We start from the raw sequence: 17,894 nt of genomic DNA, 5'->3' as shown, positions 1-17,894 counted from the left end.
CCCACCATGCCAAAAAGAAAACACCCAAGAATCATTGTCTTTGAGTCTTATCAAAAACAGTCATTAGGCAGGGGTGCAAATGACATTCCCTTGTACACCGATGGCCTGTAGGGGGCGCTTTTTATGCAGATTATGGTTGGGTTTGGCTGACTCAATATGTAGGTAAGAGATGATAAAGTCATTTTCTAACACCGATTTCTGCATGTGTGTTCAGCAGGGAAGGAGGTGACAGCGGAGACCTTCATGGAGAAGCTGGATAACGGAGCCCTGCTGTGTCAGCTGGCCGAAACTCTACAGGACAAATTTAGGGAAAAGCTGAAGGAGGCGGGAAAGTCAGACAAGGTGAGCAGAGTGATGCTTTAAACTCCTATTGGAGCGGTCATAGATATATATTTCATGCTAAGTATATGCATGCTCAGTAATGTGTCCCCCAAATACGGAGCCATCTTTGTTCAGGCATCATTATGGGTCACTTAGATGCTGCATCATAGATGACACATTCATTTAAATCCTGGTGGCTGTGCAGTGATTGGCTGTGTCCACAAATGTCTGACAGATCAGCCCCCTACTGCAACCTCCCACCTGGCTACAAAGGTACAGTGCTGGTCTGATCACTAGGGGGGGGGGGGGGGGAGTTGGCTGGTTGCTTTAACTGCCTGATCTGCAGAAAAATGAAACAGAGTTTATACAAATGTAATAATGTTACTTTGTATCTCTCTATCTCCTGTCTGATCAATGTTTATAAACAATGTTACTTTGTATCTCTCTATCTCCTGTCTGAACAATGTTTATAAACAATGTTACTTTGTATCTCTCTATCTCCTGTCTGAACAATGTTTATAAACAATGTAACTTTGTATCTCTCCATCTCCTGTCTGAACAATGTTTATAAACAATGTTACTTTGTATCTCTCCATCTCTCGTATTGACAATGTTTATAAACAATGTTAGTTTGTATCTCTCTATCTCCTGTCTGAACAATGTTTATAAACAATGTAACTTTGTATCTCTCCATCTCTCGTATTGACAATGTTTATAAACAATGTTGCTTTGTATCTCTTTATCTCCTGTATGAACAATGTTTATAAGCAAAGTTACTTTGTATCTATCTCCCATCTGATCAATGTTTATAAACAATGTTACTTTATATCTCTCTATCTCCTGTCTGAACAATGTTTATAAACAATGTTACTTTGTATCTCCCTATCTCCTGTCTGATCAATGTTTATAAACAATGTTACTTTGAATCTCTCCGTATCTCATATTAACAATGTTTATAAACAATGTTGCTTTGCATCTCTCTATCTCCCATCTGATCAATGTTTATAAACAATGTTACTTTGAATCTCTCCATCTCTCGTATTAACAATGTTTATAAACAATGTTACTTTGTATCTCTCTATCTCCTGTCTGAACAGTGTTTATAAACAAAGTTACTTTGTATCTATCTGTCTCCCATCTGAACAATGTTTATAAACTATGCTATTTTGTATACCTTTATCTCCTGTCTAAAAATGCTCATAAATAATGTTAGTTTGTATATATCTCCTGTCTAAACAATGTTTATAAACAATGTTATTTTCTGTCTATCTGTTTATAATATTTATAAACAATGTTACTTTGCATCTCTCTATCTCCTGTCAGATCAATGTTTATAAACAATGTTACTTTGTATCTGTCTCCCATCTGAACAATGTTTAAAAACAATGTTACTTTGTATCTATCTGTCTCCCATCTGAACAATGTTTATAAACAATGTTACTTTTCATCTATCGCTTGTCTAAAAATGTTCATAAATAATTTTACTTTGTATCTCTATCTCCTGTCTTAACAATGTTTATAAACAATGCTACTTTCTATTGCTCTATCTCCTGTCTGATCAATGTTTATAAACTATGTTACTTTGTATCTTTCTCCTTGCTAAATAATGTTTGTAAACACTGTTACTTTGTATCTCTCTATCTCCTGTCTGATCAATGTTTATAAACAATGTTACTTTGTATATCTCTATCTCCCGTATGAACAATATTTATAAACAATGTTACTTTGTATCTCTCTATCTCCTGCCTTACTGCACCTATCTGTACAATGTTGCTGTATTTTCCCAGTAACCCCACATCATTCTGTACTCGGGGGAGAAGGAGGGGGGTGTACTGCACATGCTCTGTGTACCTCGGTGAGGTTGTGTTGAGGGGTGTGGCCTGCTCAGGGTCCATAGCTGGGTGATGGGTGGAAGGGTTTGTGAATAATGACACCGGTGCTGTACATTGTCACATCTCAGGAATGTATCCATGAAAACGTTTGCAGTTATTGAAAGTTACACAATCAGCAACAATACAGATGATAATTAGGATTCCTCTAGGAACAGCTGATTGGCTGTAATGGGTCATGTGATCCTGTGAAAGGATGCCTAAATGGGTCATGTGATCCTGTGAAAGGATGCCAGGAATTCAGTTTGATGATCCCAGTAATGAACTGGGAAATCAGGTCAACTGAACTGTTATAGGGAGGAACAATGCCTTCAAACATGGACTGCATCAGGCGGTGTCAGGACAAGGTTCCTTCAGCACCTAAGAAAAAAATTCCACAGAGCGCCCCCTATAGGGGGCTTATTGCCCGCAAACTGTGTCGTTTCCTCCACTCCTGGGCATGTTGTGGCTGAGTTGGATAGTTCAGTTTTGTAAGCTGGCCTCATATATCTCTCGGATATTCTGCCTGTGAGATCCAACATCAAACATTACAATTTTCAGCCAAGTCCTGCGCTCATTACAATGCTAGGTGAGGGCAGGGCTGCTGTTAGAAATCACGGGGCCCTCTACAGCCTACCTGGCAGCAGGCAGAACAGAGGGGGGGGGGGGGGGGTGGTGATCAGAAGCAGGCAGAACAGGGAGGGGGATCTGCATCAAAGAAGCAGGCAGAACAGAGAGGGGGATCTGCATCAAAGAAGCAGGCAGAACAGAGAGGGGGATCTGCATCAAAGAAGCAGGCAGAACAGGTAGGGGGATCTGCATCAGAGAAGCAGGCAGAACAGGGAGGGGGATCTGCATCAGAGAAGCAGGCAGAACAGGGAGGGGGATCTGCATCAGAGAAACAGGCAGAACAGGGAGGGGGATCTGCATCAGAGAAGCAGGCAGAACAGGGAGGGGGATCTGCATCAAAGAAGCAGGCAGAACAGAGAGGGGGATCTGCATCAAAGAAGCAGGCAGAACAGAGAGGGGGATCTGCATCAAAGAAGCAGGCAGAACAGGTAGGGGGATCTGCATCAGAGAAGCAGGCAGAACAGGGAGGGGGATCTGCATCAGAGAAGCAGGCAGAACAGGGAGGGGGATCTGCATCAGAGAAACAGGCAGAACAGGGAGGGGGATCTGCATCAGAGAAGCAGGCAGAACAGGGAGGGGGATCTGCATCAGAGAAACAGGCAGAACAGGGAGGGGGATCTGCGGGGATCAGAAGCAGGCAGAACAGGGAGGGTGATCTGCGGGGATCAGAAGCAGGCAGAACAGGGAGGGGGATCTGCATCAGAGAAGCAGGCAGAACAGAGAGGGGGATCTGCGGGGATCAGAAGCAGGCAGAACAGGGAGGGGGATCTGCGGAGATCAGAAGCAGGCAGAACAGAGAGGGGGATCTGCATCAGAGAAACAGGCAGAACAGGGAGGGGGATCTGCATCAGAGAAACAGGCAGAACAGGGAGGGGGATCTGCATCAGAGAAGCAGGCAGAACAGGGAGGGGGATCTGCGGGGATCAGAAGCAGGCAGAACAGGGAGGGGGATCTGCATCAAAGAAGCAGGCAGAACAGAAAGGGTGATCTGCATCAGTGAAGCAGGCAGAACAGAGAGGGGGATCTGCGGGGATCCGAAGCAGGCAGAACAGGGAGGGGGATCTGCATCAGAGAAGCAATTACAGGAAGGATGCCCTGTGTCTGTGTCTCTCCCTGCAGCAGCTGAAAGCTGGCAGGAGGGGGGGGGGACTGGCTTTCAGCTGCTGAAGACAGGACTTCCTTCTGTACTTGCCCCCCGTGCTGTTAGGGCCCCCCTGTGTGAACCGGCAATTAAAAGTGTGATCTGTCCTGCTACCAGCCAGGCAGCAGAATACCCCGGCACTGGATGGAATCCCGTGAGATAACCGCAAATGTGACCGGTTACTGCTTAAAGCTGGCATATGAACACCTGGCAGCAACTTAAAGCTGAACTCCAGACACAAGACCTTTGATATAATAATTTTCCCCAATAGCCATAGAGGATATAAAGTTCACTCTGTGTGCACCAACTGCCTTTGCAAACCTGGACATTACCTTGTAAAAGTAGCAGTGACATCATCACTGTGCTGTACATAGCCTGTGCAGAAAGCAGAGCTGTGGGAGGGGCCCTGCTGACTCCACCCACTACAGGCTGCCTGCAAATAACTACAATAGGGGGTGGAGACAAGATCAGTCACCAGTGGCCAGTTTTCAGCTTTCAGCGCTGTCACACTTTGAATGGCAATTGTGCGGTCATGCTACACTGTACCCAAATTATATTTATATCATTTTTATGCTGGTATTTAATCACCACTGGGGTTTTTTATTTTTTTGCTAAACAAACAAAAAAAAGACAGAACATTATGGGAAAAAAACGTTTTTTCTTAGTTTCTGTAATGAAATTTTGCAAATAAGTAAAAAAAAAAAAAAAAAAGAAGAAAATGGAAAAAAAAGTATCAAAATGGTCAAGTAACTGTTACAATAGAAGCGAAAAAATTACTGTTCTGCGCAGCGAGCAAAGTGTTAAAATTCCACTTAATCCCCTCCAGCCAATTCATTTGGAAAAAGGCGAGCTATAAAAGTCCGGGGCTCTCGGATTTCACAACACCGGTGCAGCGCGGGACCCCAGGAGCCAACTCCTTGGAATGGTTGCTGGATGACATCATGGCTTCTCACATCCTGCCTTAAACCACATGCCTCGCCACCAGCAGGATGGGGCAGCCCCGGGCAGCTGGGGAACCATCAGACTGATACTTGAGAAGCGGGGCTGCGGGCATCTCTGATGAACGGCGCAGTTGGAAACATTAGACGGTGTCAACCAGATTCATTCTCACCACCTGGAAAGATAATTATTCCTCCGGAATCCGCAGATCGCAACCCGCCGGGGAGGGAGAGAGAAATAAATTGGGCTAGTTTTTTTTTTTTTAAAATGAACATTTTAGTCTGGTGTTTGTTTTATTCAGAGATCCCATTTGGGGTCCGAGGGGCGGCTGTACACGGGTCAGCCATGTTCGGCGATCGCACATATGGTTTGGCGTGTTTAGGCACCGGAACGTTTGTCCCTGGCATGGTTGGCGCAGTGGCGGCTGGTGCTCCGTCAGTCGAGGGGGGGGGGGTTCAGACGGATCCCCAGCCATCATTTAGCCTGCACCACCATATCCCCCCATGCCAGTTTACTTACCTTGCTCCGCGGGACTGACAGGCGGCGGCTTCCCCCTCAGTCTCCATGTTCCCTCTCAGCGGCCGTGTCCTCCCTCCTTCTTGGCCAATAGGATGCCTTCTCCTTTCAGCCAATCGGGAAACAGGTCTCAGGACCCACTTCTTGATTGGCCGGGAGGAGAATCAGTGTGGCAATAGTGAATATTCATTCGCTATTGTCGCACAACTGGGTGGGCTCAGGGCGCAGTGCTCTGCTACCTGAGCCCACCCTTTTTGGAAACCTATTAATCACATGAATCACATGCTTCAAATTTTTTTTAAAAAAATCCCCATTGGAATCCATGCATTTGGCGCCCTGCATGCAGATTAGGGGGCCTGGCGCCCCCCTGCGCCCCTGTGCCCCCAATGGACGGGCCGCACTGGGTTGGCATATAAGTCATATTGATAATTAGAAAATGACTTTTGCATGGTCAGGGGGTCAGAGTTAGGGCCAATTAACACTCTGGCATTGCACTAATGTGTGTGTTACGCTCCCTTTACCCCAATGCATTGCAGTACACATCGTACATGTGCTGGGGGGAAGGGGAGCCATTCAATCCGTAACTACCATTACTAATAAGAGGCATGGAGGAGCTCCGCTATGAGGAGAGATTAGAGGAACTGAATTTATTCTCTCTTGATAAGAAGAGATTAAGGGGGGGATATGATCACCGTGTATAAATACATAAGGGGGGATATAATCTCCGTGTATAAATACATAAGGGGGGGATATAATCTCTGTGTATAAATACATAAGGGGGGGATATGATCTCCAGGTATAAATACATAAGGGGGGATATGATCACCATGTATAAATACATAAGGGGGGATATGATCTCCATGTATAAATACATAAGGGGGGATATGATCTCCATGTATAAATACATAAGGGGGGATATGATCACCATGTATAATACATAAGGGGGGATATAATCACCATGTATAAATACATAAGGGGGGATATGTTTTCCATGTATAAATACATAAGGGGGATATGATCTCCATGTATAATACATACGGGGGGATATGATCACCATGTATAAATACATAAGGGGGGATATGATCTCCATGTTAGGGATGCACCAAAATGAAATTCTTGGCCGAAGCCGAAGCCGAATAATAATAAAATGTTTGGCCGAAGGCCGAATACCGAATGCGGTGTTTTGCATTTTTTCCATTTATTTTGCCAATTTTTTGTCCTCTCTCTTGTCCTCTCACTCTCTCTCTTGTCCTCTCATGTCTCTCTCTCTCCCTAAATGTTACTGTAGGGAATGGGATTCAGTGCACACTGCAGCCTTGTACCATAGGGTTAATGTTAGTGACACTGTAGGGATTGGGAAGGATGCTGGGAATGGAAATCAGGAAGCATGCAGGCAGCCTTGTAAATTTTAATTGCAGATACAGGGCACTGGGCAGGTCAGGGTTAATATGGTAACATCAATTACTCAGTGACAGTCAGTCAGTCAGTGTCAGTGTGGACTCGATCAGATTATACAGTGACAGACAGTCTCTCATAGTGGTGGTAGTAGGAGGCTGGAAAGGAGCACAGCCGCATACATACATTACTCACTCGTGCACTGCAGCCCGCCCCACACATTCAGTGAGTCTTACTCTCCTCCCTAGTTTTTTCAATGGCACATTCAGGAAGCCAATCACGCCGTGAGTAGCGGCACAGCGGAACCAATCAGGTGTGCAGGCACGCGTGATTGGTTCGCTGTGCAGCTAATCACGGCGTGATTGGCTTCCTGAATGTGCCATTGAAAAAACTAGGGAGGAGAGTAAGACTCACTGAATGTGTGGGGCGGGCTGCAGTGCACGAGTGAGTAATGTATGTATGCTCACCGCTGAAGTGTCCCGGCTTCCCCTGCCTAACACGGAAGTCTGTGAGTCCTCCTCCGAGTCCCTTCCCCCTGTAGATATTGTGACCTCGGCGATATGAATATCGCCTACGGCCACAGAACGATAGTCAATATCATATCGACTATCGTTCAGCCCTATTATTCGGCACAAAATTATTCGGCCTTTTGACTTATTCGGCCGAACACCGAAAGTGCTATTTTTTCTATTTTCGGCCGAATAATGTTCGGCCGCCGATTATTCGGTGCATCCCTACTCCATGTATAAATACATACGGGGGGCTATGGTCACCATGTATAAATACATAAGGGGGGCTATGATCTCCATGTATAAATACATAAGGGGGGATATGATCTCCATGTATAAATACATACGGGGGGATATGATCTCCATGTATAAATACATAAGGGGGGATATGATCTCCATGTATAAATACATACGGGGGGCTATGATCTCCATGTATAAATACATAAGGGGGGATATGATCTCCATGTATAAATACATACGGGGGGCTATGATCTCCATGTATAAATACATACGGGGGATATGATCTCCATGTATAAATACATAAGGGGGGATATGATCTCCATGTATAAATACATACGGGGGGATATGATCTCCATGTATAAATACATAAGGGGGGGATATGTTCTCCATGTATAAATACATAAGGGGGGATATGATCTCCATGTATAAATACATAAGGGGGGATATGATCTCCATGTATAAATACATAAGGGGGGGATATGATCTCCATGTATAATACATAAGGGGGGGATATGATCACCATGTATAAATACATACGGGGGGATATGATCTCCATGTATAAATACATAAGGGGGGGGATATGATCTCCATGTATAAATACATACGGGGGGGATATGATCTCCATGTATAAATACATACGGGGGGATATGATCTCCATGTATAAATACATAAGGGGGGAGGATATGATCTCCATGTATAAATACATACGGGGGGCTATGATCTCCATGTATAAATACATAAGGGGGGATATGATCTCCATGTATAAATACATACGGGGGGATATGATCTCCATGTATAAATACATACGGGGGGCTATGATCTCCATGTATAAATACATAAGGGGGGATATGATCTCCATGTATAAATACATACGGGGGGCTATGATCTCCATGTATAAATACCTACGGGGGGATATGATCTCCATGTATAAATACATAAGGGGGGATATGATCTCCATGTATAAATACATAAGGGGGGATATGATCTCCATGTATAAATACATAGGGGGGTATGATCTCCATGTATAAATACATAAGGGGGGGATATGTTCTCCATGTATAAATACATAAGGGGGGATATGATCTCCATGTATAAATACATAAGGGGGGATATGATCTCCATGTATAAATACATAAGGGGGGGATATGATCTCCATGTATAATACATAAGGGGGGATATGATCACCATGTATAAATACATACGGGGGGATATGATCTCCATGTATAAATACATAAGGGGGGGATATGTTCTCCATGTATAAATACATAAGGGGGGATATGATCTCCATGTATAAATACATAAGGGGGGGATATGATCTCCATGTATAAATACATAAGGGGATATGATCTCCATGTATAAATACATAAGGGGGGATATGATCTCTATGTATAAATACATAAGGGGGGATATGATCTCCATGTATAGATACATAAGGGGGGGATATGATCTCCATGTATAATACATAAAGGGGGATATGATCACCATGTATAAATACATAAGGGGGGGATATGTTCTCCATGTATAAATACATAAGGGGGGATATGATCTCCATGTATAAATACATAAGGGGGGATGTGATCACCATGTATCATTACATAAGGGGGGATATGATATCCATGTATAAATACATAAGGGGGGGGATATGATCACCATGTATAAATACATAAGGGGGGGGATATAGTCTCCATGTATAAATACATAAGGGGGGATATGATCTCCGTGTATAAATACATAAGGGGTCCATATAGTGAACTTGGTGTTGAGTTATACACTTTAAGGTCATCACAGAGGACAAGGGGGCACTCTTTTCGTCTAGACTCTAGAGGAAAACAGATTTTGTCTCCAAATACGGAAAGGTTTCTTCACCGTAAGAGCTGTGAAAATGTGGAATAGACTCCCTCCAGAGGTGGTTCTGGCCAGCTCAGTAGATTGGATTCTTTCCTAGGTGTACATGATATAAATGGGTACTAATATTTATAGGTAAAGTTGATACAGGGAATATCTGATTTCCTCTCGGGGGATCAGGAAGGAATTTTTCCCCTGCTGTAGCAAATTGGATCATGCTTTGCTGGGGGTTTTTCGCCTTCCTTTTGATTAACTGCGGGTATAGGATTGTGTATATGGGAATGTATGGCTGGGTTTTCTTTACTGTTTTTTTTATTTTTTATTGGTTGAGCCAGATGGACTTGTGTCCTTTTTGAACCTGACTAACTATGTAACTATGTAACATGCATTGTAGCAAAGTGTAGCTTGTGGCAATGCATTAATGAGTTGCTTTGCACTACCAAAAAACGGTGTATCCATCCCAGGACGAACATGAGAAGCTGCTACCCCCCCCCCCTCCCCAAGATGCATGAGCATTGTGTTTCAAAAAAAATGAACACCCCCCCCCAAAAAAATAATTGGGCACCACCCCCTAAGCATAAGGTTTCCCTCCTCTCAGTATAAATACCCCCCCCCCCCCGCTGAAATCCCCCCTCCCAGCACAAATCTCTGCTCCCTCCATCCCCCAAATCTCCGCAACGTGAATGCCTCCCCAAAAGAAATCACCCCTCATAGCACAAACCTTTCACCCCTCAATTGCCCCCTCTGAGTATACAATCCCCACCCCCACACACTCCAAATCCCCCTCCTAGCACTAATATTCTGCTCCATCCCCCCTCCTAGCACAAACACCTCCCAATCATCCCTACTAGTACAAATTTCCTCTCCCCCCCCCCCAAAAAAAAAAAATGATGATACAATGACCCACCACACCCAATGACGTTTACTCCTTTTCCAAATGACCAATCCCTAGATGGCTCCTGAATTTAAACAAGCAAGCAGGGGATTTTGGGGACATTGTTGGTCAAAAATGTTCAGGACCATATTTGGTCAATGACATCACCCAGGATCCTCGATCTTTATGTTTACAAACAGAAGATGTCGGGGATCTGTTAGTGTCAATAGTGCTATGGCTGCTAAATGACAGATCCCTGGCTCCTGACTATAAATTAAAAATTTAATTTTTAAAGGAATACCTCACACTGCTTTACAACTGTGTACGCAGCTTTAAATCATCTCCAAAGCAGGTTACTTAAAGGAATTCTGTATTTTTAATGATTTTTTTTTAAGCTGCATAAGACCCCCTTGACCCATTGAACAATATTAAAAAAAAAATTTGTTTGTATTAGCCCATGTCTTCCATGGCAGTGCCAAGCAACCCATTCCTTAGTAAACAAAAGCTTACAAGTTGTCCTTGAGAAAGGCCAGAAAAAAATAACAAGATTCGGCTCCTATAGACTTTAATGGGGTTCCCAGTTGGTATGTTTGGAGATAGCAGATTTGCTGGATTTGCAGAACCTCCTGGGATCTGAAATTTGTCTCGTTCCTTATTGTATCAAACTTTTTTGCATCTTTTATTGGTCTATTCATTTTTATCTTATTATATTTTGGCTGGAGTTCAGTTTAAAGGGCTGGGTTAATGGATATATTTAGGGCTGGCTGGGGGTAAGAGAGAGGGAGGTGAGTATTGAGCTTAGGGATAACTTAACATTTGGTTAGGACTGAGGTTGAGATTGGAGATTAGAATGAGGTTTAGGTGTTTGGTTGAGGATTAGGGATTAGGTTGAATTTTGATATTAGGGTGAGTGATATGGAATAAATTAAGGATGGAAGTTGCATTGAGGATTAACCTTAGACTGAGGGTTTGGTTAAAGGTAATGGGTACGTTTGAGGATTTCATTTAGGGATTAGGCTGAGAGCGTTGGTTTGGAGTTAGGGTGAAGATTGTGGTTGGCATAACAGACTGAGAAATTTTTACTTTACAGAATATTGGGATTAGTAGAATTGGGTTTAGGTGGAAATAGTGGTTGGTTTGAAAGTAATTGTTAGGGGTTATGCTGAGTACTGTGGTTGGAGTTAGGTTCAGAATTAGGGTGGGGCGTTAGGATTTCAGGATTAGGGTGTAGAGTTAGAAAGAGTGTAAAGGTTGTGGGTTAAGGTGAATATTGAGGATAGAGGAGGAGTTGAGGCTGAGGATTAATGTTAAGGCAATTGGACTGGGGCTAAGGGCTGGTGTTAGGTTGAGGATTGATGTTGGGATTTGGTTAAGTATAAGGGTTGAAGATGAGGCAAAGGGTTGGGAGTTGGGTTTAAGATTGAGATTGGGGTTAGATTAAGTGTAAACTGTAAAGTTGGGGCTAAAGGTGGGGGGTTAAGTTCAGGATAGAGACTGGGCTAGGATAGGTGTAAGGAGTAAAGTTGATGTTAAGTGTTGGGGGTTAGATTAAAGATTGAGGTTGGGGTTAGTTTAAGTGTAAGTGGTAAAGATGAGGCTAAGAGTTGAGGGTTAAATTGAGATTTGGGTTAGGTTTAGGGTAAGGGTAAAAGGTTAGACTGAGGTTAAGGGTTAAAGTTAGTTTGAGGATTGAGGTTGGGGTTCGGTTAAGTGTAAGAGGTAAAGTTGAGGCTAAGAGTTGGGGGTTAGGTTCCAGGCAGAGGATGGGATTAGGTGACCTGTAATGGGAAAAGTTGATAAGTGTTGGGGATTAGGTTGAAGCATAAGGTTGGGTTAGATTAAGTCAAAGGGTAATAGTTGAAGTAAAAGATTGAGTGTTGGGTTAAGAATTGAGGAGGAGGTTCGGCTAAGTGTAAAGGTTGAAGTAGAGGCTAAGGGTTGAGAGTTAGGTTGAGATTAGGGTTAGGTTTCGAGTAAGGGCAAAGGTTTAGGTTGATGGTAAAGTTAAGGGGTCAGATTGTAACAGTGAAGAGTTTGGTTGAGAGTAAAATTGAGGTGAAGGGTTGGAGTTAGGCTGAGGATTGAGGTTGGGGTTAGGTAAAGTTTAAGGGGTAAAGTTGAGGTAAAAGGTTGAGGGTTAGGTTGAGATTAGGGCTAGGTTTCGAGTAAGGGCAAAGGTTTAGGTTGAGGGTAAAGTTAAGGGGTTAGATTGTAACAGCAAAGAGTTTGGTTGAGAGTAAAATTGAGGTGAAGGGTTGGAGTTAGGCTGGGGATTGAGGTTTGGGTTAGGTAAAGTTTAAGGGGTAAAGTTGAGGTAAAGGGTTGGTGATTAGGTTAAAAAATGAGGCTGTGGTTAGGTTAAGTCCAAGGGTTAAGGCTCAGGCCAAGGGTTGCGGTTTAGGTTGAGGATTGAGGCTGGATTTCGGTAAAGTGTCAACTGTAAAGTTGAGATAAAAATTTGGGGATTATATTCAGGATTGAGGCTGGGGTTAGGTGAAGTGTAATGGGTGAAGTTGAGGATAAGTGTTGGAGGTTAGGTTGAAGTTTAAGGGGTAAATTTGAGGTAAAGTGTTGGGAGTTAGGTTGAGAATCGAGGCTAGAGTTAGGTTATGTGTAAGAGGCAAGGAGATAGGTAAAGTTTAGGGTTAGGTTTAGGGTAAGAGTAAAGTTTTAGGTTGAGGATGAAGTTGAGGGGTTAGAGTGAGGGTAACAGTCAAGGGATAGGTAGAGGATAATAGTAAGGGGTTAATTTGACAGGGTTAGGTTTATTTTGGAACATTGTTGGGACACCTACAGTAAATATCAATGTCAAATAAATGCAGGTGCCAAAATTTCACCTGTTAAAACGTGCCATAGGAGTTTTTGGTACAACCCAACCACCGCCTGCTGAATATTAATAATTACAATAGGACTGTTGTGGGAAAATGATGGAATTTTTGTCGTCTTTTTTGTTTTATCCTTAACCCTTCACAGTGGTTGCTCATTGGATGTGCCAGGCAAGGTGTCTTTTATGAACAAATGTTTGATGTAAATCAGACTGCATGTTACCAATAAAAAAGGGTTCCTATAGATCAGTGATGGTGAACCTTGGCACCCCAGATGTTTTGAAACTACATTTCCCACGATGCTCAAGTAGACTGCAGAGTGCATGAGCATCATGGGAAATGTAGTTCCAAAACATCTGGAGTGCCAAGGTTTGCCATCACTGCTGTAGATGGACCTTCACGGCTGTAACAAGCTTCATGTATTTCTACAGAGTCTCCCATCCAAGAGGATTCCATGCCGAGCCAACGCCCCATCTGGATCCTTCTTCGCAAGAGACAACACGGCCAACTTCCTGTCCTGGTGTAGAAGTATAGGTGTCGGGGAGACCTGCTTGTTTGAGTCTGAAGGACTCGGTAAGTCACCAGCTTTAGTAACACTTCTGCTCGAGTCACTTTTCTTATACTCATTGAATTGTTTGAAGTATCTGTATAGCTGCTGGTTCACTTCTACGCACCCCTGGTACATCTGCACCCCATCTCAGCATGGAAACCAACCCCTTCCATGCGCACAGGGCTCCATTTTCCCACCAGCGTACCTGGGACCAGCATGGCGAATGGCCAGCCAGAGGGATCAGAGACCAGCGAACATCTGTTTGCTGATCTCCACTACCTAATAAGGGCCCGGAAGTGAAATGCATTACATTACTTCCAGGTTCTGCTGTCACGTTCCTGGCCTCTGTGGCTGTGAAAGAAGCTAATGAAGCATGATCTGCTCTACATTAGCTTTAGTGGAGGGCAGTTAAGGTATCTAATCTAATAGACCAATGATCTTCAAGGTATGCGGCCTTTTGCTTGCCTTTATCTGGCCCTTTGGCACTATTCCATTCACTGACTCAAGCAATGAGACATAATTCCTCCCAATGATACCAATAATAGGGCACATTTCCTCCCAATGACACCAATGATGGGGCACTATTCCTCCCACTGATACCAATGATGGCACACTATTCCTCCCACTGACAACAATGATGGGGCACTATTCCTCCCACTGACACCAATGATGGGGCACTATTCCTCCCACTGATACCAATGATGGGGCACTATTCCTCCCACTGACACCAATGATGGGGCACTATTACTCCCAATAACACCAATGATGGGGCACTATTCCTCCCACTGACACCAATGATGGGGCACTATTCCTCCCACTGATACCAATGATGGGGCACTATTCCTCCCACTGACACCAATGATGGGGCACTATTACTCCCAATAACACCAATGATGGGGCACTATTCCTCCCACTGACACCAATGATGGGGCACTATTCCTCCCACTGATACCAATGATGGGGCACTATTCCTCCCACTGACACCAATGATGGGGTACTATTCTTTCCATTGACACCAATGATGGGGAAATATTCTTTCCACTGACACCAATGATGGTGCACTATTCCTCCCACTGACACCAATGATGGGGCACTATTCCTCCCACTGACACCAATGATGGGGCACTATTCCTCCAACTGATACCAATGATGGGGCACTATTCCTCCCACTGACACCAATGATGGGGCACTATTCCTCCCACTGACACCAATGATAGGGCACTATTCCTCCAACTGATACCAATGATGGGGCACTATTCCTCCCACTGATACCAATGATGGGGCACTATTCCTCCCACTGACACCAATGATGGGGCACTATTCCTCCCACTGACACCAATGATGGGGCACTATTCCTCCAACTGATACCAATGATGGGGCACTATTCCTCCCACTGATACCAATGATGGGGCACTATTCCTCCCACTGACACCAATGATAGGGCACTATTCCTTCCACTGACACCAATGATAGGGCACTATTCCTCCCACTGATACCAATGATGGGACACTATTCCTCCCACTGACACCAATGATGGGGCACTATTCCTCCCACTGATACCAAAAATGGGGCCTTGTTTACTTCCACTGACACCAGTACATTTTCTCCTCCCACTTGCCCAAGTCTACTCCCCTAAAGTCTGAAGGATAATAATCTGGCCCTGTGTTTAGAAAGTTTGGAGACCTCTGTATTACACTTCTGATGTCTCAATAAGGTGAACCTGTCACAACAAAATTATATCACATAGGGAACTTTTTTGTCCCCTGTGTAAATAAAGTTCTAGTAAAAAAAAAAGTGTTAAAAAAAAAAAGTTTAAAAAAAATGTGAGCTCACCCACATACATGCTCATACAAATTTAAACACAGATGTTGTGGATGCCTGCGCACATAAATGTCAATTGTGCTTCACATTCCCAATTTTCACGGTTAACTCTTAACTGATGACCAGAAGAGGCTTTGAAAGCGTCACCTATGGAAAATATAGGGAAATAAAGTTTGTCGCTGTTTTAAAGTCGCACATAATTTGGAGGTTTGACATGTTGGGTATCTATTTACTCGGTGTAACCTTATCTTTTATATTTTGCTAAAAAAAATAAATTAATAGATTACATTTGTGTGCCCTAAAATTAACTTTAGTGTATTTTTTAAATTGTTAAACTGTTGCACTAATATTGTGTGACATAATCTGAAGCTACCGCTATTATATTCCTCAGGGTCTCTGCTTTCAGAAAAAAATATAATATTTTGTTGTTTTTAAGTAATCTTCAGACGAAAAGAAGATTTTTTAAACGTGTTTGTCGTTGTTTCACGGGCGCACACAACTTTATGGGTTGACTTGATGGGTACCCATTTACTTGGCACAACCTCATCTTTTTTTATTTTATATCACACTTGTTTGCTGTAAAATTAACTTTTGTTTATCTTTTACTGAAAATGTTTGCTTAAAAAATCATTCCATAACTATCATGTGACATATAGTATCTCACAAAAGTGAGTACACCCCTCACATTTTTGCAATTATTTTATTCTATCTTTTCATGTGACAACACTGAAGAAATGACACTTTGCTACAATGTAAAGTAGTGAGTGTACAGCTTGTATAACAGTGTAAATTTGCTGTCCCCTCAAAATAACTCAACACGCAGCCATTAATGTCTAAACCACTGGCAACAAAAGTGAGTACACCCCTTAGTGACAATGTCCAAATTGGGCCTAATTAGCCATTTTCCCTCCCCAGTGTCATGTGACTCATTAGTATTACAAGGTCTCAGGTGTGAATGGGGAGCAGGTGTGTTAAATTTGGTGTTATCGCTCTCACTCTCTCATACTCATCACTGGAAGTTCAACATGGCACCTCATGGCAAAGAACTCTCTGAGGATCTGAAAAAAAGAATTGTCGCTCTACATAAAGATGGCCTAGGCTATAAGAAGATTGCCAAGACCCCGAAACTGAGCTGCAGCACGGTGGCCAAGACCATACAGCGGTTTACCAGGACAGGTTCCACTCAGAACAGGCCCCGCCATGGTCCACCAAAGAAGTTGAGTGCACGTGCTCAGCGCCATATCCAGAGGTAGTCTTGGGGAAATAGACGTATGAGTGCTGCCAGCATTACTGCAGAGGTTGGAAGGGGGTGGGGGGTCAGCCTGTCAGTGCTCAGACCATATGCCGCACACTGCATCAAATTGGTCTACATGGCTGTCATCCCAGAAGGAAGCCTCTTCTAAAGATGATGCACAAGAAAGCCCGCAAACAGTTTGCTGAAGACAAGCAGACTAAGGACATGGATTACTGGAACCATCTCCTGTGGTCTGATGAGACCAAGATAAACTTATTGGGTTCAGATGGTGTCAAGCGTGTGTGGCGGCAACCAGGTGAGGAGTACAAAGACAAGTGTGTCTTCCTACAGTCAAGCATGGTGGTGGGAGTGTCATGGTCTGGGGCTGCATGAGTGCTGCCGGCACTGGGGAGCTACAGTTCATTGAGGGAACCATGAATGCCAACATGTACTGTGACATACTGAAGCAGAGCATGATCCCCTCCCTTTAGAGACTGGGCCGCAGGGCAGTATTCCAACATAACGACCCCAAACACCTCCAAGACAACCACTGCCTTGCTAAAGAAGTTGAGGGTAAAGGTGATGGACTGGCCAAGCATGTCTCCAGACCTAAACCCTATTGAAAATCTGTGGGGATCCTCAAACAGAAGGTGGAGGAGTGCAAGGTCTCTAACATCCACCAACTCTGTGATGTCATCATGGAGAGGTGGAAGAGGACTTCAGTGGCAACCTGTGAAGCTCTGGTGAACTCCATGCCCAAGAGTAACCCAGGCAGTGCTGGAAAAAAATGGTGGCCACACAAAATATTGACACTTTGGGCCCAATTTGGACATTGTCACTTAGGGGTGTACTCACTTTTGTTGCCAGCGGTTTAGACATTAATGGCTGTGTGTTGAGTTATTTTGAGGGGACAGCAAATTTACACTGTTATACAAGCTGTACACTCACTACTTTACATTGTAGCAAATTGTCATTTCTTCAGTGTTGTCACATGAAAAGATAGAATAACATATTTACAAAAATGTGAGGGGTGTACTTACTTTTGTGAGATACTATAGAAAAAAATTGAACCTAAAATGATTTTTTAAACATGTTTGACAAAACGCAAAAACGGTTCTGTTAATAAAAGAGTTAAAATGTAGGGAATAAAGAAAAGTAAAGTCCGCGGCTTTGCGCCGTGCGATCT

At 43.5% G+C, this 17,894-nt stretch overlaps 1 protein-coding gene across 3 annotated transcripts in view; it reads left to right on the top strand.

The window, feature by feature from the left end:
• The window catches only part of GAS2 (growth arrest specific 2), a 136,582-nt gene that overhangs the window by 68,182 nt on the left and 50,506 nt on the right, over nt 1–17,894 (top strand). For 2 of the 3 annotated variants that reach the window (XM_082270297.1, XM_082270296.1), the window contains exons 3-4: nt 215–342; nt 13,535–13,676. In XM_082270297.1, coding sequence (XP_082126423.1) covers nt 215–342; nt 13,535–13,676 — 270 coding nt within the window. The remainder of the gene's footprint in view (nt 1–214; nt 343–13,534; nt 13,677–17,894) is intronic. The other variant, XM_082270298.1, reaches the window with a different exon arrangement.

Source organism: Pelophylax lessonae (genome assembly GCF_965119305.1).
Source record: "Pelophylax lessonae genome assembly, chromosome: 10".
NCBI classification, from domain to species: domain Eukaryota; kingdom Metazoa; phylum Chordata; class Amphibia; order Anura; family Ranidae; genus Pelophylax; species Pelophylax lessonae.
The sequence above is the reverse complement of the archived record's forward strand: the minus strand, read 5'-3'. Positions and strand labels throughout refer to the sequence as shown.